This window comes from Anastrepha obliqua, chromosome 3, assembly GCF_027943255.1.
Source record: "Anastrepha obliqua isolate idAnaObli1 chromosome 3, idAnaObli1_1.0, whole genome shotgun sequence".
NCBI classification, from domain to species: Eukaryota; Metazoa; Arthropoda; class Insecta; order Diptera; family Tephritidae; genus Anastrepha; species Anastrepha obliqua.
The window spans coordinates 145,076,036-145,099,101 of NC_072894.1; the positions used below are offsets into that span (position 1 = coordinate 145,076,036).

The 23,066-nt window shown below is 34.2% G+C and overlaps 1 protein-coding gene across 5 annotated transcripts in view; it reads left to right on the plus strand.

Moving 5' to 3' along the window:
- Positions 1-23,066, plus strand: part of LOC129243092 (ecdysone-inducible protein E75) — a 112,533-nt gene that overhangs the window by 83,081 nt on the left and 6,386 nt on the right. For 3 of the 5 annotated variants that reach the window (XM_054880208.1, XM_054880211.1, XM_054880210.1), the window contains 2 exons: positions 4,410-4,554; positions 19,385-19,623. In XM_054880208.1, coding sequence (XP_054736183.1) covers positions 4,410-4,554; positions 19,385-19,623 — 384 coding nt within the window. Of the gene's footprint in view, positions 1-2,249; positions 4,281-4,409; positions 4,555-16,821; positions 17,620-19,384; positions 19,624-23,066 lie in introns of those variants that run through there. The other 2 variants (XM_054880209.1, XM_054880212.1) reach the window with 2 other exon arrangements.

Below are 23,066 nucleotides of genomic sequence, written 5' to 3' on the forward strand. Positions count from 1 at the left end.
CAGTAGAATTGCATTCTTTACTCAGGCTAGTTCGTAAAATCTTTCATGGTATTTAAAACGTGAGAGCTAAATGCAGCCACCAAACAAGCTACTAGCATTCTGAGAGCTGCAATATTTACAAAGAATTTGTAGGTGTGAGTATTTACACTCATACTTCGAGATTAAACACTATTCTCATGTAATGTTTGGGAGCCAGAATATCACTATCGTTATTGTAGTTGTTACGAACAAAATCAAAGAGGGCGGGTATGCAAAGCTGGCTACTCGTCTATATTCGTAAATATATACAAATGTATCTATGTATATCATTGTGTGCTATTGTAAACGAACTGAATATAATGGGCATACGCAGTGAGTGAACAAACGAGCTCCACTTTTCGAGGTTGCTGACCGAAAATTGGGTCACGACAATGATGGAGTTCGTTGAACTAATATAAGCAACAATGCCGACGCCGTCATGGCACTCTTGATTCACTGGAGGCGTTGCATCCATGGTTCCATACTAGGTCGGTACCTTGCCGTTATTGTTATTTTTTGAAATTCGCAATGTTAACATGGGCACACGGTTCTTTTGAACTTTTCGGTAGTGAGAACGGTTACAAAAGTGCCAAAACACAAGTGCACACTTATCATCTGCCAACTTTTCTTTCTTAATTCGTATTAATAAATACCAAATTTTCAGGTCGGGCTCTAAAAAGTTATAATATTCAACTTTTTAATTATATTGAAGTGGGTATAATTATTATAATCGCTTACAATGATAGCGGGGTTGATTTTTGGGTTCTCCTATCAATGGAAGAAAACGTGTTCTTTCAAATAGTGAAAGCCCCTCGGCGGCAAAAAAATTCTAATAAAAACGACTGTCGTTCGGACGCAGCAAATCACTTTAGAATCTAGGATTTATGTGCAAAATTCATATGTACATTTATACTCATATAATTAAGCGTTTTATATGTTTAAAATATTAACAACATTTTTCATACGTTAATTTTCTATAAGAATATAGTTCATTGTATAATAAAAACCATATAAACCAAAGTTCTAAACTTTGTACAAGCAAATTGCCAACAAATTTTTCAACTTTTTAATTACAATCTTTGGAAAATTGCAGTTATTCAGTTTTATAGCCCATTAAATTTTACTATAATAAATTGTGAATTTGAAGCCGCTCAAAATCGCTTGATTTAAAATTTTTTTTTTTTGCACACGATGTTGAGTATTTTCCCCTATATATAAGGTTTCCAAACATATGCATAAATACATATATGTATATGTAAGTATACATCAATATCCAATGCTTTCTCATATACATATATATATACATACATACATATCTAATTGGCTCGTACATTCCTGTTGAAAAATTAGGCCGATTTTTCGCCAACCATTACTAGAACACGCATTTTATAATGTGTTACAATATGTATTTTCTTGACGCACTTTAACCAAAAAGAGGCGCTACTCAAAAAAAAAAAAAAATAAAATCGTATTCATATTGTTTCTTAACAGAGCTAAAATATGGAAATGATTGCTTCTAAGATTACGATTGTTTTAATCGCAAATAAATATTCGAGGAATGATTATAATAATTTCAGTTTTAAAATTTTCCTAATTAATAATTTTTGAGTAATCCCAAACAAAGTATATCATTTTTAACTTCTGAGTATTTCTGCAATCATAATCTTTGGTAAGCGTAATCCTTATCGCTTAGCTCCGGTTGCTAGTAAGAGCCTCACTCGAATTTAGAGATAGAGATTCATACGCAGGTTTAAGGGTTATGTAGGAATTCCCACAAATTTGTAAAATCTACACTCATATACACTCAGAATACGATGAATAGTTTAATAAAAATTTGAATAGATTAAAATAACATAAATAAACTATAGCATAAGCAACTATGATTTACGGGAGTATATACAGGATCCCTGCAATCACCAAAAAGTGGGGTAGATATTTGGATACTGAATATTATACATACATATGTATGCAAAAAACCACACTCAATTCCGAATCCCACTCAACATTAGCTAGTTGTCTTGTGCTCGTTTGGGGGTCATTGCTCGCAGCTAGCTAGCTCGGTTCGTTCAAACACCGAAGACAACAACGAATCGACGATAGCTACAGCAAAAGCGACAACACAAGAGTCAAGAGTAGATAGAGTAGATGGAATAGTGATTCGTGTTGTTACGAGCACAACAACGAATAAACAATTCGAGGTTGAGTTGAGCAAATCATTCGCAATTTGCTTGTCAAACGCTACGGTTCATTATATGTGCGAACGCTTTGAAGGGGTTTTTAATTGAAAGAGACTATAAGTAAATAAATGAAAAATAAGGCAAAACAACTTTTGCAAATAAATTTTGTTACAAAGCGTTCGAAAACAGTTCAGTGATTTATATATACATATATAATATAATATATTGCGATTGCAATAGCAACGAACTTGCAACCCAACGTGCAACACCCATCGTACAAAACTAGAATAATTTAGAAAGCAAAACAAAAAGACAAAATTTTAGAGCGCAATTTTAATTAAAAAAAAACTTCGTGAACATTTACTCATCCAAAAGTAACAAATGAGAGGGAGAAGTTTGAAGTAAAACGTGGAAATCAGTGATTAACTAATCGTCAATCGCCATTTGGCGGGAAATTTTGTAATAAAATAATCCAAATAAAATCCCTTTATTAAGCAAACAAATAATAAATTAACAAATATTGAAGCAGAAACATGTTCCTTAAAGTAAAGATATAAACGAAAAAGTTTGCATACAACTTTTAGGGATAGTCGTGATATTAGAAACATGGTTTGTGCAACGCAAGAATTAAACGCCAATGAACATCAACAGCAGCAGCCACAAAATCCGCGTCAACTTTTGCAATTGCATATGCAAGAAATATCGCAGCCTCAGCATTTAAAATCACATTCAATGCAGCCGTCGGAACCCCAATTAACGAAAATAGTTTTGTTATCAACACCTAACGGAAATTTACAGCAACAGGCTACACAATTTGTAGGATCTCGTCAATGTATTGCGCCCACAAAGAGCGAAAAGTTGAAGCAACAGCATTCTGCGTTGGTCAAACTTTTAGAATCGGAGCCCATTACAAAGAAACTAGTAACCAAAAGCGAAAGAACAGATATAGGTGCTCATAATTTAATGATTAATAATCAAATACAAGTGAAACAAAATCGAGAGCTACACGGCTGCACGAATTTGCAAGAGCAAAATCTGCAGCAAGTATTGCACGATGTGCCTGCCACTCAATGTAAAAGACTGAAGTCAGCTGAGATAAATCCTCATTTGCTAGTCGAACATCCCACTACCCGAAACTATGAGGTTGAAACTGACACTGCGAGTAACATTAAAAATACTTCAAATAACATTTCTGAACCAGAACCAAAATATAGTGTATTTGATAAAGGTGCAGATGTAAGCAGAACGAAAAATAGGAACCCCCCAATAGCTGACCTCAATAAAAAAGTTGTGGAAACCATGGAAAAAATAGGTATCCGTAATAAATTATCGGTTCCACAAGCCGATGCGGAGACCTTCGGTACAAATAACGATTGCTATGAGCAATACCACTGCCCGTGGAAAAAAATTCGCTTTGCAAGGGAATGGAAGCAACGTGAACAACTACAAAAAGAGATACAACCGGAATCATTGATCACCGAACCCCAGCAACGAATATTGACGGCAGAAAAAATAACAAACAGTTGTGAGAAAATGGAAGGCGGTACTTCAAAGATGTTATTCAATGAAGCAATAGCGTCATCTGAATATGCCTTGTCTGAACATACCCAAAAGGAGATCACTGCACTTCTGCAGCAACAGCAACAACTTCAGCAAAGTCGGCGTGATAGTTCCGATAGCAATTCTTCGCTCTTAAGCAATTCAAGCACCCAATCGTCCACGAGCATTATGACGAATTTTTGCACATGTACGCCGCAGCAGCTAAAGTTGCAGCAGGATAGTACTCTCGAGGACCATGCAAGTTATTTGTTTTGCCAATGTAGTGATTACCATTCGCCGGATATCGATTTTGGCTGTGATGATGAACTGTGCGCGGTCCACAGCAAATCACATGAGCAATCGCAATTTGAACAATCCACTATGAACGATCTGTGTCAGCGATTCGATGAAAACTTAGAAACTTCTATTAAATTTACATCGGAGGCTGGTGGTCCAAATGATGAATCCATACATTCTTGTGTGAAAACGATGTCACAACATGGCCCCAACTCGGGAAAGACTGACAATGAAAATAACATATCTGACGTACGTTGTGTGGCTTTTAAAATTTATATAAAATGTCTTGTAACACGCAAAATTGAGCTTTTGTTATTTATTATATTTGCTTTAATTAATATTGTTTGATTACCAAATTTTATTCCTTTCTAATTGCAGGGATTTTTCCGACGTTCCATTCAGCAAAAAATCCAATATCGTCCATGTACAAAAAATCAGCAATGTAGCATTTTACGAATTAATCGTAACCGCTGTCAGTACTGTCGACTGAAAAAATGTATTGCTGTAGGAATGAGTCGTGATGGTGAGTTTAATTTGTTGTATTTGTTCATATACATGTATGCATTTTATCTACTAGATTTGTATGCCTGTGATAAGGATTGCACTGAATACTGGGTATTGTATTAAACATACATATGTATGTATAAAAGTATGCTTATAAATTATATGGGTATGCGTATTCAAAGACTATGACTATAAGGTTTGGAGGTCTTTTTAAAATATAGTATATAAAAAACGATGGCACTAGTACGTACGTACGTATAGTGAGAGTTTGACGTTCGCTCCGAACCACTAGGTTTACATGCTCATTGTCTCCGAGTACGAATAAAAAACACGAACGACTCCGCCGATCTAACTGACGAGAGCATGAACTACAATAAAAGCAAAAATCAACATCCCGCAGCTATGAATTCTAAAATCATGAGTTTTACGCTCATACTTGTACAGGCATGGTTATGTGTATGTACTCATAAGGTTGAACTAAATGTGTGTGCACCGGCCATGAGTTCGTTGACCAACCATGAACGAAATTTTTCAAGCAATGACAATAAAAACAAAGCCATTACGAATTACAATTATAAGGTAAAGGAAGGCAGAGTTGGGTGACTATACGTAACATAATATGGTAGATTGCAATATGTGCATATCTTATATATAAAATTCTCGTAGTGTATATAAATGTGAAGTCATATGCACGTTTTTGTATTATTTATTGGAGCACAATTAAAAAATAGCAATAGGAATAAATTTTTATTTTAAAACTGTTCAAATGTTTGGTTAAAAAGTACAATGACTACGAAGGCAAATGCACCCATATATAGCTTTGAGGTGAATATTTATCCGTACATTTCTTGTACTTACAATGTTGTCGCTCGTAATCATTATTCATATAAAAAGTCCTTGGGGAGCAATAGTAATTTTGCATAGCTTCTCATCAGCACCGAAAAATAAATGTAGCACAACAACCACGATCATGCTGGCATGATTTATAAAATTGTGTCGAGGGTTGAACGACCGCACTTAACCCAATTTATTCACGGATAAAGTACCCGAGACAAGTCAAATTGAACAACGAAAACAAATACATACGAATACTCGTGCATACAAATATGTGTAAACACAACTACTTTGTAAATAAATTAACAAAAAAACTACACATTCAAATAAAACCCTCTCGAGATAAGCACATATAGTTACATATCGAAAAAATACTCAAAGCCAGTTGCTGGTCCCTCGTTGAGTAAACGAGTAAATGAGCGAATACCATTGCCGATGTTTTCATGCCGACTGTCAGCTTGGATGTTTTTAGCATACACACCATCCGCTTTGTTCAAACTCACGGTATCTCGGTATCTGCCTATATCAACCGTTTAGCGCGAAACTAGCCCTGTACTGAACGGTACCAGTCCACCCTAAATTAGAAAATATGCGGGTGAATATCATTGATTGTAGTAGTTTATGGTAAAAGCAAACTAAGGATTGTGGGACTAATTTAAAATCAAAACAATTTGTATACATTGATGTATTATGTGTATGTATTTATCTTATTGATGTGCGTATATCATGTTGATTTAAAAAAATAAAAATTCCAACCGTCAGCTTTGTCTGTGAGTTTTTGCATTTGTTTTAGGCTTTGACAACCCTTCCACTTTAATTTCGACCAGTTCAAATGCAGTTATGACCTCCATATACGTATGTTTCAGGCATAATTTTTACTACAATGTATTTGTGCAATACCTTTACATATGTATGATCTATTACTTGGTGAGCCCAAAATAAAACTGGAACACATGGCCATGATGAAAAATGTTCTTCGAAATTTAGTTTTTATTTTTATACTAAGCATAACTTTACGTTGGTAGCTCCTTCAAATCAATACTATAAATTGGAAAAATTGCAAATAACACCCGAAATCGGTTATATTTAACATTTACTTACAGTTGCTCTATTCCATTTCATTTCACGTGTGTACCGTTTCTAGCAATTGGACGATTCGTTTGATTCAATATAATAGCATTAGTACAAAACCCAAATTTTAACTATTTTTTTCACGTATTTTCTTTTTGCAATTTGGTGCGTTGAGTGTCAAGGAAACAACAACAAAAAAAACGATCACTTTGTCAGTGAGACCACCAAATCAGCTATTCTGCCGCTGTCATGTACTGTGGATGCGCCTTAGTTTTATGTACGTATCCAGCAGTTTGACGTTTAGCAGGAATTTTCCAACTTCAAAATAGTATCTTTCTATTTACCTAACAACACTACTAATCATGCCGCAAATAATTATGCGCCTTTAATTTAAGCCGCTTCCATCAAATGAAGTAGGATGTTTTTTGCTGTTCACAAATTTCCTAGTGTTATTTAACAAGCCGGATGCAAATGGTCCCGGGTTGGAAGCCCATTTTGACACGAAACACCAAATGGCAGAAACCGTTTTTTAATAGTGATCGACTCTCGACAAGCAAATCTCCGAGTGTATTTCTAAAATAAAAAAGGTTTTCATGAAAACCATCTGCCGTTTGTAGGTTCCTCCATGCATAAACAGTTTTATATATACACAGGTCCACACATATCATATACTCATGTATAAATTTATACATATGTATTTACGTAACATATATATGCATGTATATCAGAAATGAAGGCTAATTTAGTATTGACTTATACAGTAGAGCTAAACTAACATGTTTTAGTTAAATGCTCAATATATCGAACAGAATATAGAGTACGTATGTATGCATGTGTAAATATATATCTATAAGAAATTTGTACATGCATGGTATTTAACCAGCCTAAATTCCGAGCAGTAAAAGCAGAAAACATATTTCAAGTTAATAGTTTAAAGTAGCTGTGCTCGCGCTGATTAATACTCATGTCTGCATACATATGTATGTATGTATATGTTTATTTGGACACCATTTGTGGAGCGTCAAATATTTGGTCGGTGGCCAACGTGAAACACTTTCACTTTTTCGTGGTTGCTTTTGGCAGAAGTACAGGTAGCATTTAAGTGCTGAGCGACGGGTGTAAGTGACATAAAAAGAAAGTGAATATAATTTCATCATTTCAGTATTTAACAATAATCGCAAGTTTGTAATAGTAGCTGCTTTCGATTCGCCAACCACTTAGCGTCTTACGAATAAAACAACTTGTCGCTTGTTGCATTTGTATATGTCATCACTAAAGTATTCCGTTGATAGATAGCAAAGAAAATAGTTAAAAGAGAAAAAGTAGCCAAACCAAAAATGCCTGTAGAAATTAAGTAACACAAAACAAGTATCAAGGAATAAGTACTAAGTAATAACGTTTTTGTTTGCGAGTGCACCCACAATTTGTGCAATATCTCCATTATATGTATATGCTTGAAAGCACTAATCTCGTCCAAAGTCTCTTTTGCTTACTTAACTTGTTGTTCCCTTTACCACCTGTTCGTTAAGCGAGCAGAGAACTGGCGAATCGAAAGAGGGTAGAAAGTTTAGATTATAACTCAGGTTTACCTACACATACGTACATTTAAGGGTATTTATTAATAGGGGAAAAATTTAATATAAATATGTAGAAACCAGAAAGAGTTTTTGAATAAAAAATAAATGTATTTTCATTAAATCAAGTTAAAATGTTTTAAATAATATGGAATTAATTTTTTTAGATTTTTTGTTATAGAGGATGTATCATTTATTTTTTAATTTGCAGAGTAGGGCGATCAGTTTCTTAGTGAAGCCTCAGCGCGGCTTACTTTTTGAAACCATGTAAGATCTACTTTTACATTGAGGCTTCGTGTTTAATCATATAAACATGTTCAGTTGCTGCTTTCTTCGCTCTCTATTACGTTAATAATTACTCTAACCGATGCCAATTTCGATATTGTTATTGTTGATGTTGTTTTTTACTATCCCGCGCGTGAAATGAAATTGAAATTGAAACTCGCACACATACACAGCTTTAATGCCGACGATTTATAAAAAAATAAAAAGAAAAAGTGTAATAGGGAAAGTATTGAAAGCTTCGTATAGCAGAGCAGGGTGAATAGTTGCTGCTATGGACACCATCTAGGAGCCATTGATGTTTAAATCTTACGAAAGTCCCCCATGGCCGATTCGCCTACACAGTAATATTCAGCAGTTCGCCTCAATTTCATATCCCTTGTTTCGCTTTTGAATTTGAATCTATGTTCCACTACATGGCTGTGGCTATAGTTGTGTGGTGGGCCGACGTCATTGCTAGTGCGAGTTCATTGACCGCATCTGATGTTCGTAACATTAAAACTAGGTCAGCCATTTTTGTTGCTATCGAACCACACGCCGCAGCGCACGAAAATCAAGCGAATTATAAGCAAACGAATGCGGGAAGTTATCACAGTGAATACATACTATACATAGCAACCTATATATGTATGTTTATCTATAGACGCTGAAGCTAAATCATATGCATAACAATGTACATGTATATTTTTGCTTGCACGTATATGTATGTATACTTTTATATTAAAAAAAGACTTATGTTGATGCAGAAATACTTTAATAGATTGGGATATTTTTCTTTAATTTTCGCGGAGTTTCTTTTTATAATTTGCGCTTCACATATTTTCATAATTAGTTAAGATGTGTAAATCAGCTCTGATTTCATTGTTGTATTTCAACTGACACTGTTTTTCCCATTTTTCTCTACAATAATCGAATTTAAATATAAAATAACGAAACAAAATCAAAAGTTGCCAACATGAAAGCGAACATTTTTCAATAAACGCAATTAAGAAAAATAAATAGCAAAGCCAGGAACTCGTTTGAGTACTTTTTAACACTGCCAATCCCTGGAATGATAAACAGCTGATAGACGAAAGGGCGGGCTGCCATGGCTGTCGCGATTTAGATATGTATTTATAATTATTTGCTTTAGAATAAATTAAATTAAAATGAAATAATTTAAATTACAATTTTGATTAAAACTGGCTTTTATAACTTTCACACAGTCTTTTATTTCCTTGCATGCAGTACTGGTTCGCAATGGGGTTAGGATCCGGTTATGGCGAAGTCCCTTTAAAATATCAGTACTATATTCTTTCAAGATTGTTTTTTGAATATTTTCGTAAATGAAACGCCATTGTAAGACCAAATTTTATTCTGCATGTGGTATCATTACGTCTGTTACGACGAATTTATAAAGGCCTTGGTTCATATGGTTTTTTGCTTTTGAACTCGATCTACGCCAAGGCAGAAAAACTATGCTCATACCATAACATTACCACGGAGATGATTTATAGAGTTTTGCATTAACGTGCATGTTCCTGCTTGTTCGGTGGACGCCACTCATACCTTTTTCCATCAGATCCGACACACAGAGCTTCAATTTATCACTCCACAAAACGTTTCCAAAAACTCATCGGTTTTGTTATGTGCTTTTTGGCGAACAACAGTCTTAATGTTTGGTATTTTTTTGTAGTAAGTGATATTGCTTTCACGTAATTTTTTTCATTCAATCGTCTACAAATGGATTTGGAACATATATTGACGACACTTCCCTCTGGATATTTTTTGCGTTACCATACCATATTACTAAATATGTTTAATACAATATTTAATGTAATTTGCATTATAAACCTTTTTTTAGAACTTCGCAAATGGTTCGAATTGTGCTTCCAGATGATTTTATATCCTGGGTAATATGCATGTCGGTGCTCTTCATAGCACCACTAAATTCGAGCCCAGTAGCACACATCGATTATTGCGGTACTTGCTCCCTACTTAGTAAAAATCTTTCTAAACTAATTTTAGTAATCATTTAGTTCGCTCAAGAAGAAAAATTTTAGACTCAATATTGTTTTGGCATTACAAGTCAAATATATATGGCACTATAAGCAAATATAAATACATACATACACACATACATGTATTCATATATTATATATTAGGAAAATGGCAAAAGCCCCACAATTGTAAGGATACCAATCTGGTATAAATATGACCCTCTTGCAAATTGAAATGTTTTTAGTTTAATACTAACCACTTTTATTCCATTAAAAGGTAAATACATAACTCAATCGAGCTCGAGGTTAAACGGGTTGAAAGTAAATAATACATTGTCCTCTTTTTGTTTGGCTTACATTCATAAACAAAATGAATGTGCTAAATTTTTGAAATTGCATTGTTATGTCGTAGTCAGGCCATGCTTGTATGCACTCAAATGTTTTTGCATTTATGCGCAAGAAGAACGACCAGATTACAATTACCAGATTTTTATGATTGTCGTAGTCCTCAAAAGTTGAAAAAAATCATTGAAATTAATGTAGTCGCGTATGAACTTTATTGAAGACAATTACAAAGGTATTGTTAGAACAAGATAATGTTTTTTATTACGCGAAATATATAGTAAATCTGGCAAGATAATTCAAGTCTTAATTTAGTATTTATAAAAAGTGTATTTTACTTATTCATCTACATTCATGCAGATATAACGTATGTAAGTACTTACATTAAAAATTGTCCTTGGCATAGCTTTATGATAGAACGTTTCAATTTCTTTATGCATAAATATTTGTATTCAGTTGTATTTAAAAATGTATAGAGATATTACGTAAGCCTTTTTCAAAACTTTTAACGAGTTGCATCCCTGCTCAATATGAACCATTGATAAAAATTAGGCATGGAAAGGGGACCAGAGTGCATACCCACAAATACTGATGTACATTTCCATACATATGTTTAAAGTGATCACACATGCTAACGTAACAAACAAGTTTCCGTATATTCCCCTCGCGCTTTCTCTTTTGCCCGCCAATAGCTGATGACTTAGCTTTTTGATACATGTATGTGTATGTACGTTTTTTGTGTTGTTTGTGCTAAATAGGTCGAACCTTCAAAAGGTTCATTTACCTCAGCTACGCAACTTTATCAAATGAGACATCGTACAACAAACAAATACAACTGAACAACCTCGAGTCATGAAACGAGAGAGCTGCCAAACGAATTGCGAGAAGGCCACCCGATTTATTAACCGAACGAATAGCTAACGAGTTTTTCTACTGCTTTGAGTGAGATTTAATGTAAGTGCAATGCCTTTATAGCAATTCGACTCAAAATTCACTTTCAATTTTGTTGAGGAATGGAAATAATTGCAAATATTATTTGTTGCTCAGTCTCAGAGAAACCTCTTTATCGATTTCATATGTGGTTGGTTTAGCTTTGTCATTTATATATTATGTACATATAAATAAAGTTGGTAAATAAACACATTACTATATAATTATATTATATGTTATACATATATTATAATATATTTGCGTACCCACATGCATAGACATACTCCACTATTATACTCATTCAGTATGCACCTCAGCAAAGGAAAAGTTCAATGACTTCATATTTCTCGAAGGTTCTATTGTTTTGCTTTAAGCATTACCAGTCGCATAAGTAATACGCGGAACAATAAATGTTATACTTAATTTCTAAAAGCATGGATTTAATACTAAAATGAGGATGACCATGTGTACTTATGCACATACTTAAGTCTATAACTTTATGTATGTATTAAATTGATCGGCCGCCGTAGCCGAATGGGTTGATGCGTGATTACCATTAGGAATTCACAGAGAGGTCGTTGGTTCGAATCTCGGTAAAAGCAAAATTAATAAAAACATTTTTCTAATAGCGGTTGCACCTCGGCAGGGAATGGCAAACCTCCGAGTGTATTTCTGCCATGAAAAAGCTCCTCATAAAAATATCTGCCGTTCGGAGTCGGCTTGAAACTGTAGGTCCCTCCATTTGTGGAACAACATCAAGACGCACACCACAAATAGGAGGAGGAGCTCGGCCAAACACCTAACAGAAGTGTACGCGCCAATTATTTATTTATTTTTTTTTTATTAAATTGATGGAAAGTGTTCATATATCAATACACATTAAAATCACAGAAATATGCGGGTGCTCGTAGTATGTAAATATGCCTATTCAAAAAATACTAAAAAACCCGTGTTGGTTCGCAAATGCGGTTTTTCTGATAGACTGTATAATTGTGTGAAGGTGCCTGCTCATACGCATAAGCATTTGAGCTGAATGCCGTTCGTTGCACCCATCACTCGTTCTAATAATCGAAATACACAGGTTCTCGTAGTGTGTACATACATATAGTAAAAAATAGAAACATTTATTAACAAGAAACGATATTGGTTCGCAATGGTGGTTATTCTGATAGACTTTATGTATGATCATATGTATGTGTCGAGGTGTATGCTCATACGCATAAGCATTTGAGCTGAATGCCGTTCGTTGCACCTATCACTCAGCGCTGCAGTTGCAGTCGCAGTTTTAGTTAAAGTCGGCACTGCAAAAGTACTAAGCATCTCTGCCGCTGACGTAGTTTGACTGGATTTCAAATTGCCTCCTTCGTGGCAATGCTCGCATGCAATTCCACTCTTGACTACCTATGTATGTATATATGTGCAGACATATATATATACATGCATAGGTATGTCTGCACTTTGTGTTACAATCGGCTGTGGCTAGCGATACTGCAAATTTTTGCATGTGAACTAGAATAACCTCTCTCTTTTTCATTCGTATAGCGATTGAGTATATTTTCGTATACATTTAAAAAGTATATGTGATTGTCATTGCAACTAAAGCGTTCTGAACTTATACCCAAGTTGTGGTTATATATATATGTACTATATATGATACGCGCATACTACATAAATATATATACATATGTGCATACATGTTAGCGAATGTAGCAAAATGCCACATGCCTCCTCGACTGGTGGCGTCGCCTTCAAAAGCTATTGCTTTGTTTCGGAGTGCAGCGACATTTATCTGGGTCATGCACGGTCATTCACTTTTCTTGATTGCAATCAAACGCACAGGCAGGCACACTTAGTCATTGGTCATGGTGTGTGTTCCACATTTACCAAGTAATTGACGTAGTATTCGTGCACTGGTAAATTCATATGAATATCTATACATGTGTGTATGTGTATGTGTGCACTAGTAGTCGAAGTAAATTTATGGAAGGTAAGTGTTCTTTCCAACACATAGACTGAATTGATTGGGTTTCCTTGGATTTTTTATTCGCATAAAATTGTACATTCTCGATATACGTACACAAATATAACATATGTATATATGTATATACATATGTATATACATATGTATATTATATTATATATATGACTTGCAGTAAAATCACAAAATTTCTAAGTTTTGAGCTACTAGCCAACATGGTCATGACAAGTGAGTGTTTCATAGAATACATACTTTGATAGCCCTAATTGTATTTCAAACGTTTCAATCATAGCGGAGCCATTAAATGCATCTTTTTGTAAAGATTTTACTGCGGAGTTATAAATACAGGGTGGCTGATGAATTTTGCTACATTAAGAAACTCAAATAACTTTTTTTTAGTGTATGGAATTCATTTATTTTTTTTTTCAAGTTGAAGGTCATTAAATTTTATTAAATGTAGCTTAACTAGTTTTAAAAATAATTGAATTTAAATGCCCCCCATGCTCGTTGACACAAGTGCTGCATCTTAGTAAAAAGTTGTTCATTGCTGCTTTGAGAGTTGCGACAGGAATAGCCGCAATTGTTGCCCGAATGGATTGTTTTAGTTCATCCAAATTTGTTGGCTTTGTTTTATAAACTTCTTGTTTACATAAACCCCACAAGAAAAAGTCAGGTGCAGTAAGGTCAGGCGACCTGGGGGGCCAACGAAATTCGGAGTTTCTTGAAATCAGTTTATTGGGAAATTTTCGTCGCAACTCTGTCATAACAGTCTGGGCTGTATGAGACGTTGCCCCATCTTGTTGAAACCACACAGAGTTGAAAGGAATTCTCTTACGGCGTAGTTCTGGATAGAAAAATTCTTTCAGCATTTTCAAATAACGGTCTCCAGTAACCGTAACGGTGTGACCATTTTCTTCAAAAAAATAAGGCCCGACAATACAGCGTGAAGAAACCGCACACCACACTGTCACGCGAAGAGGATGCAATTCCGTCTCGTGGAGTATCTGTGGGTTAGAAGTACTCCATATTCGACAATTTTGTTTGTTCACATTGCCGTTTAAATCGAAATGGGCCTCATCAGACATGAAAAGGCAGTTTAACATGTTTTGGTCTTCTTCCACCATTTGCAGGATCTTCTGGCAAAATTCCAAGCGAATCGGCAAGTCTGCTGCATTCAGTTTGTTAACCATTTGAATTTTGTAGGGAAATAAGTCTAAATCTTTGTGCATTATTGTTTGCAAAGACTGTCGGCTGACACCAAGTTGAGCAGATAAGCTTCTTGTTGAAACCCTTGGATTGCTTTGTATAGCTGCAGCTACAGCAGCGATCGTTTCCTCCGTCCGAACTGGTGGGTTTCGATGATAAGGCCTTCTTGCGACTGTTCCTTGCTCAGCAAAATTATTTACCAGTCTCATTATGATCCATCTGCTCGGGGGATCGCCGCCAAACATCCGCCTGTACTCTCTCTGTACCAAAACTACGGACTCCAGTGCGTGATAGCGGCGGACTATCCAAATTCTTGTTTGCGTGTCCCAGTTATCCATTTTAATAAATTTTAAAGATCAATCTGCAAACTAAAACAAAAATGAAACAGATAACTTAAAAAGAAAAAAAGTTATTCAATTTTTTTTTGGTAGCGGCTTTCATTAGCCACCCGTATATGGTAAAAGTTCGCTAAGTGTATTATAATATAAATTTTGTTTCTTCACATTGACAAAAAGATCAGAGCAGAAAATATACTACAAAAAATAGAGAAATTTCACAACTTGATTGTTCGATTGTATTTTTTTAAAAATTCTGAAAATAATAGCTACTATCTATGCCTTTACTGCAGCCACTGACCACTATTGGCAGCCACTAATCACTTACGCGATAGCTGACCTTTGTTTAAATAATAAGATGAATATTCATAAGGCATCAATGTTTGTGAAAATACTTGCCGAATATTTTTAGTAAAGGAAATTATGTGCCAACCAATATTTTTAGTAAAGCAAATTATGTGCCAACCAAAGAACACTTACCATTTTACTCTTTTTAGATATATGTATATTTATTGAATCGATTTTTTGGCTGAAGCCACTAGTTGCAATAATTCTAAGAATCGTCAGACATACGAGTATGTAAGTGTTCACGTCTATTAAAAAGGAGAAAGGGAGTAGGATTGTTTATATTCACTTTTTACTCAAATAATGAACTAGTGCATACCTAGTTTACACTTTTTTACTTTTACTTTTCACCAGAGCATTGAGCGACAGTTCAATAACCTCAAGCGAAATGAAGAAAAATTAAATTCAGCTTCAAATACGAGCATATACCGTGAAATGTTCGAAGTTCACTTATAATTGATATATGGCACTTCTTATGGATTAGCAGATAAAAAAAAATTTGATATTGGAAATAAGTAGGCACATATGTAAATATGCATGCATACAAATATATGTATGTATATGTATACGACTTTCAATGAACGCTATAAGTAGTATTAATCCTTTGTTCGTGTTTTTAAACTTCAGGATAAAATTGGAAATATAGGAGTATACATACATACATAGAATAGATTTCAAGCATTAGTTTATAGAAAAATATTTGAACTTCTATGCGGTTATTCACACTAGTGGGGTAATCACTATTTGTGGTGAGAAGCTGTAAGTTGCTAGCTAGAGACTAGAGAGCTTTATGTTAGCATTCTCATAAGCCAGAAAGTTCATTTATCAAGTCTCTTAATCTGGTGGCATAAACGACAGTGCCCGATTGATACTCTCACTTCTGGTAAACAAGTATTTTATTAAATGTTTCTCTCAGGTAGTATGAAGTTGCCGTATTAGATGAAGAGAGTCACAGCGCCTGGTAGCGAGAACTTTTTATCACATATTTTCAAATAATAAATACTCTTTAAATGAAAGTTGAAATGCTTATTTTAAAGAGATTTAGGCTGAGAGCACGAGTCTCTTGTATATTAAAATTTCTCTTCTCCAACAGCGGTTATCAATCTGTTGTTTTGATTATATTTACGCAAGCGGCATTTAGAAGCTTTCCAAGTTCATTTACCACGTTTCAGAAGTGATTTAGTTGGTGTGGTGAGGTTAGGCTTGTGGTTTTTATGTGGTGTGGAGATTGATTATTCTCTTTTGAATGTTTAGCTTCACTCTGTACATGAGTGTATTGTACGAGACGTTGTTTTTAGTGCTGCCCTTGTTTCTACCTCTGCTTTCTGTATCGTGTATCTCGTGTTACGTTTTTGTCCATACTGTCTTTTTGGTATATTCATAATATGCTTCTGATTTTTACAGTTAGTCGCGTTCGAGACCTTGTCAAGTTTTGTTATGTTAGTATCAAACGGTTGCTTTCATATCAATGAAAAAGTGAAATATAAACCAGGTGCAAGAAACAAAACGAATAAAGGAAGCAAATTGTGTAGTGTAAATGCTATGTTTTCAAAGTAATAATTCTGATATATGTATATGTAGTTCAATATAAGTTTATATTTTAATAACATGAATGAATATCAAACAGAATATTAAAAATAAATATAGCCAAGAAAAATCATCTATATGATTCAAATAAATTATTTCTGGCTCAGAGTGCGATGAAAACTTTTGTTGCCCGGAATTAAATATCTCAAAAAATAATAATAATACTAATAAATAAGTAAAAATAAAATTACAAAAAAAACCTTACTACCCGAATTCAACAAGAATGCGTATTCAGTGTATAAGCCGGAAACGTTGGTACAAAAATGCATTAAAAATATGTAACAACTAAAAAATAAAGTAAACAAAGTTCCTGTTAATATTAAATGTGTGAAGAAATAGATAATGTCGTTTTCAGAGAAAGTGGTAATGACAATGTGTACCTGATCAGAAAAATTTCATATACCGAAGCTTGTATATAGCAAAAGTCAACAACATCATTTTCAATTGCAAATGATATAAATAAGCTACTAAAAATCTATGTGTGGGGATATAAAAAATAATTGAGCTTTATGCAAAAAATCACATCCGTTCAGTTATCAAAGTAAATACAATTAAAGATGGCCGAGGAACTGCCAATTCTAAAAAGTATACTTAAGGGCAACTTTAACTACCATAATGCACGTAAGTGTGGTTCAATTATCATTTATTTAGAATGCAGACAAAACTACATTCGGCGTAAAATTTTACAAATCGAACTACAGTAATGGGTAAAAAAAATGTGCGATCTAAACGTATACCCATATCTTATATACATACATACGCTCATATATCTTACTATATGCGCAATTTTTTATAAGACTTGTATTGCGAATTGGCCAACTTTCTTATATTAAACATTTCTGTTAGCCCACTTGTCATTGGCATGATTGCTTACCTTCCATATCTCTTCTCTATTGTTAATAGCATTTTGTGCCATGCGTTCACTTTTTTGCGCCCGCTTTTTACTTTCTTTTTTATTGTATTTTTTCGTTCTTTTATTTTACGATTTCTTTTCTCTCTCGTATTACAAAAATATGTTTACTAGAGAAAAGTTTTCATTTTCGTTTTCATTTGACCCGAATTTCGCCGGCCTGTATAAATGTATGCCAGTGAGATTTCTTCATTGGTATAATCGTCGCTTTCGTTGCTGTTTGTACGCTTCGTTTTTATCTGGGGCGTGCAACGAACTAAATGCGCAGACGCAAAGTAATAAGCCTGTTGACTTCTTGGTAACCAGTTGCCTCTCACTTTAACTCTACTTTAGTGTGAAGATTAATGTGTGTAATTATATGCTTTTTCTCCATGTTTCACTTTTGTTACCAATTTCGCTAGGTGGTATCTTTGAATTTCGAATTATTTTGTAGGAAAAGTGTTACACACAAAAGTTAGCGATCTTCATCACATTTTTTGGTAGTCTTGAGTGGTTAAACCAATATTTTCCAGTTACACTTATAACTATCTAGAATATATGTACTAACACCCACAATTTAAAAAAACTTTATACATATATTTCTTTAACGATTGTGGCCTTTAAAATATAAAAATTACCGTCTTCTTCTAACTTCTACAATAACATAAAATCAAAGAAAGTTAACGAATAATTACTAATTGATTAGACTATATTTTTTTTTCGCTTCTGTCTTATCAGTTCCTCTTTTCCTCGCAATCTTTGAGTATATTTATTGTGCATGTATCCCTGTGAGGAGCTTTCGACCTCTTGTCCCACTTTTTACGGCGAGTATACAGCCTTTAAGCTTTTGGCTTATTTTTCACTTCATATTCGTTATATTTTGGTAGTGTTAAATGGTAGTTAAAAGTATGTATAATTACAAGTAGGGGTGAAATCAGCCGTTAGATTGATGCTGCTGCAATTATGGTATTTATGCCAAGTAAAAGAGAAGAAAGTGAAAATTTAGGCTTTATACAGTAGAAAAACAATAAAAAATCATACTAGGCAGTTAATTGAAATTACTGTTTACTTATTTTTTGCTTTTTATGTAAACCTTATCCACACTATTATTGTTATTATACTTGTATTCATTTAAACTTGGGGTTTATAGGAGCATTTACCAATCTTAACCGAATAGCCAAATCCGTGGGCCACAGGGAAAACATGACAAATCAAATATTCAAAGTGGGGGAATTCACAGTATTTAGCATCTTCTTACAGAAATTCAAGTAGATATAATACTGCCTTTGATTAAAGTATCAGAATATAAATATTTTACATTGACAAAATACGTATTTATTGTCTCGCTAAACACCTTTTAAAATGTAGCAAAAATGAAGAGTGTAGTTATCATGTACATAGATATTGTGTATGTATAATACATTTACAATTATTACACTAACCAAAAACTGTTTTGTTGGAATTTATATTAAAATGTCGCTTTCTTTTTATTGGTAGCTGTGCGATTTGGACGAGTCCCAAAGAGGGAGAAAGCGCGTATCTTAGCTGCTATGCAACAAAGCACACAGAATCGTGGCCAACAACGTGCGCTTGCAGGAGAGCTGGATGATCAACCACGACTGATAGCTGCTGTACTGCGCGCCCATCTGGAAACTTGCGAGTTTACAAAGGAAAAAGTTGCTGCCATGCGTCAAAGGGCGAGAGAGTGCCCCTCATATTCAATGCCAACGCTATTGGTAAATTTTAATATATATGAACGTTCAGATTTAAACGTATTAGTAACAAAAGTACAATTCTGACATGATCATGAAGGACCTGATTTTGAAATCGATTTTTAGCTGTTCTTAACTATATATCAGATGGAGGTCATAATAAGTTTATATTAAGGGTTTTCACGGGACCTAGATTAAAAAAGCAAAAGAGTAAAGTGTAAAGAAAAAATACTATCCTGCAACAAATCGCCTTGAACAGAAGTTTACCCATAACTGAAATTATTTTACACAAAAGTAAAATAGTTTCATTTTTAAGCATTAGCAAAGAGATTGACATTTTTTGAAATATTTAAAAATTTGTTTCACTACACTTTATTTAATGAGCAATATGGAGAGCCGCTGCTTAGCTTACTGAAATAAAATTATGGTATAAAGTCTGCTACTCGAACTGGATTGCAAAGTTTAGTACGAGTATCTCTAGAGTTAAGGGTATTTTCTGTCCCACTCGTCACACAGTTTCAGCTTCGATTCTATCCAGTTTACTATATGTATATTGCGCTTATTACAGCAACATAATTTACTTAATACGTCATAGGTATACCTATGATTTCTCTGTAATGAAAGCATATTTAGAAAGAAATCATGGAAATCAGTTAAAAACTCGATATCAGGAACTTTCCATATTAATCTGAGAATGTATATATACCATATGTATGTATTTTTAAAAGAAACTGCAAGTAGTTGTATAAAATATTAGCCTTCAACAGATAACAAAGTAATTTGGCTTTGCACAAATGCAATTTAGGGAGGAAAAAATGGGTACGGTAACTATAAAGGGCAAAGTACTTGCTAATTTTTAAATCACACTAATTAGCCTGGGCGTGAAATACATTCCTATACTTCTTATCAATAAACACAATTTATTCTGGTGTAATATAAAACCCCAGCATTTGAAAAATCGCTGCAATAAGTTTATATATAATATATATGTACATATACAGCTTATTACAGCAACATAATTTACTTAATACCTATGATTTCTCTGTAATGAAAGCATATTTAGAAAGAAATCATGGAAATCAGTTAAAAACTCGATATCAGGAACTTTCCATATTAATCTGAGAATGTATATATACCATATGTATGTATTTTTAAAAGAAACTGCAAGTAGTTGTATAAAATATTAGCCTTCAACAGATAACAAAGTAATTTGGCTCTGCACAAATGCAATTTAGGGAGGAAAAAATGGGTACGGTAACTATAAAGGGCAAAGTACTTGCTAATTTTTAAATCACACTAATTAGCCTGGGCGTGAAATACATTCCTATACTTCTTATCAATAAACACAATTTATTCTGGTGTAATATAAAACCCCAGCATTTGAAAAATCGTTGCAATAAGTTTATATATAATATATATGTACATATATAATTGGCGCGTACATCCTTTTTGGGTGTTTGGCCGAGCTCCTCCTCCTATTTGTGGTGTGCGTCTTGATGTTGTTCCACAAATGGAGGGACTTGCAGTTTCAAGCCGACTCCGAACGGCTAATATTTTTATGAGGAGCTTTTTCATGGCAGAAATACAATCGGAGGTTTGCCATTGCCTGCCGAGTGGCGACTGCTATTAGAAAAATGTTTTTCTTAATTTTTTTGTTTCACCGAGATTCGAACCTACGTTCTCTCTGTGAACTCCAAATGGTAGTCACGCACCAACCCATTGGAGGCCGTTGCAATAAGTTACTGAATATATAAAAAAGTTTTATAATGCTGGCCGAATTTAGGAAGCTTGACAAATCAAATTTTGTACGTAATATTGAAAAGAACTCGAAAGCCTTCTGTGCCTTTGCTAAATCTGACTTCAAGTTTGCCATCCTCTTTGTTTTATGGAGACAAATATGTCAACTCCGCAGGAGAAATAGAAAATTTTGCTATTCAGATTTTTCATCCATAACCACTGCTGATGACCGATCATTCTCACGACAGTCAGTTCTACAACCGGGTTGGTCTCTGCTGACCGATTTTTGCAGGATTGGTAAAAGACTGAAATAATTCCAATTTTTAAAAGTGGGAATAAGAGTGACGTTACAAACTATAGTACTATTACGAAATTTACAACAGTTTCGAAATTATTGAGCCTGTTGTTAAAACAAGACGCCTTTTAAGCCCGAGTCAGCAAAGCCCCGAAGCTTCCTATCATCTGCACAGACTTTTCAAAGGCTTTTGATAGCATTTTGGGATTATACTCATCATATTCCTGGGTCTAAACTGAAAACTGCAGACCTAGGAGTGTAGGCATAATTGTACACATTTCTCAGATCCCTACCTCAGGCACTCTCTAAAATTTGTATATAGCATTAATTATGGCCCCTTTAGAATATCCTGCTTTTATCTGGTAGCCCTTCCAGTCCATTGACATATGTAAACAGAATTGAACGTATACGAAAGGCCGCTTAGGTCCAGAATTTAACATCACTAGGCAGTAGAAGAACACTTTTGTCATTTTCCTTTGTATTAAACATACTAACAAGTACTAATGCACTTGGAAACTTTCGCCATTTCTACACGTTTCATGTGCAATTGAATAAATTCAATATGCTATAAATTCAGTGGTTGCGCGAATTTTAAGTGAACTCAATAATGTCAAAAATATCGACCCCTCATTTGCGGTATTGAAAAACTTGGTTCTAAGTCGTATGCAAATTTATAGACCCTATTGATAAGTGCTTAGCTAGTAAGAATATAATTGAGTTCCATAGTTAAATAAATAAATAAAAAAAAATATGATGAAAGAATGAAAAGTCAGAGGATCAAAAAAGTCTGGCAAATATTCATTATTTAAATTTTTGCACAGAAATATTATAACAGTCATCAAGAATAACGAAAATAAAGAAGCTATATGACACGTCGCTAAAACAGCAATGAAACAACAACAATGAAAAATACTGCACATGCCTACGATGTAGAATAAGAGCGCAGAAATAACCTTGTGGCAAGGTTTTTTAACCTTGAATTTGACTCTCGATGAGAAAAGAATAAAAAACACAACGACGCTGAGAAATGAAACAAAAACAGAAAAAAATTTGAAACAGCTTTTGCGAATTCATACTAAACGAAATTAAACTTCTACTCTCTTATTTCAATTGGATAAATATATGTACATATATAATGGAAAACAAAATCACAGTTTTGACTCATACAAGCACATGTATATATGTACATATGTATATTAGCTGCTTCCCCTTGTCATAGGTCTTACACCGCACACGATTATAGGTTGTCAATTTAGTTGACTTACTACTAATAACCCATTACAATTTTGCGATTTCCATACCAACGTAGACACATGCGCATTTATCTCGGCCAACAGACGTCATAATGACATCAACACAAACAAATGAGTAGTAAGCAAGCTCAAAGTAGCCACACATACAAATAAACACACGCGCGCAAATGCTCAAATACAAA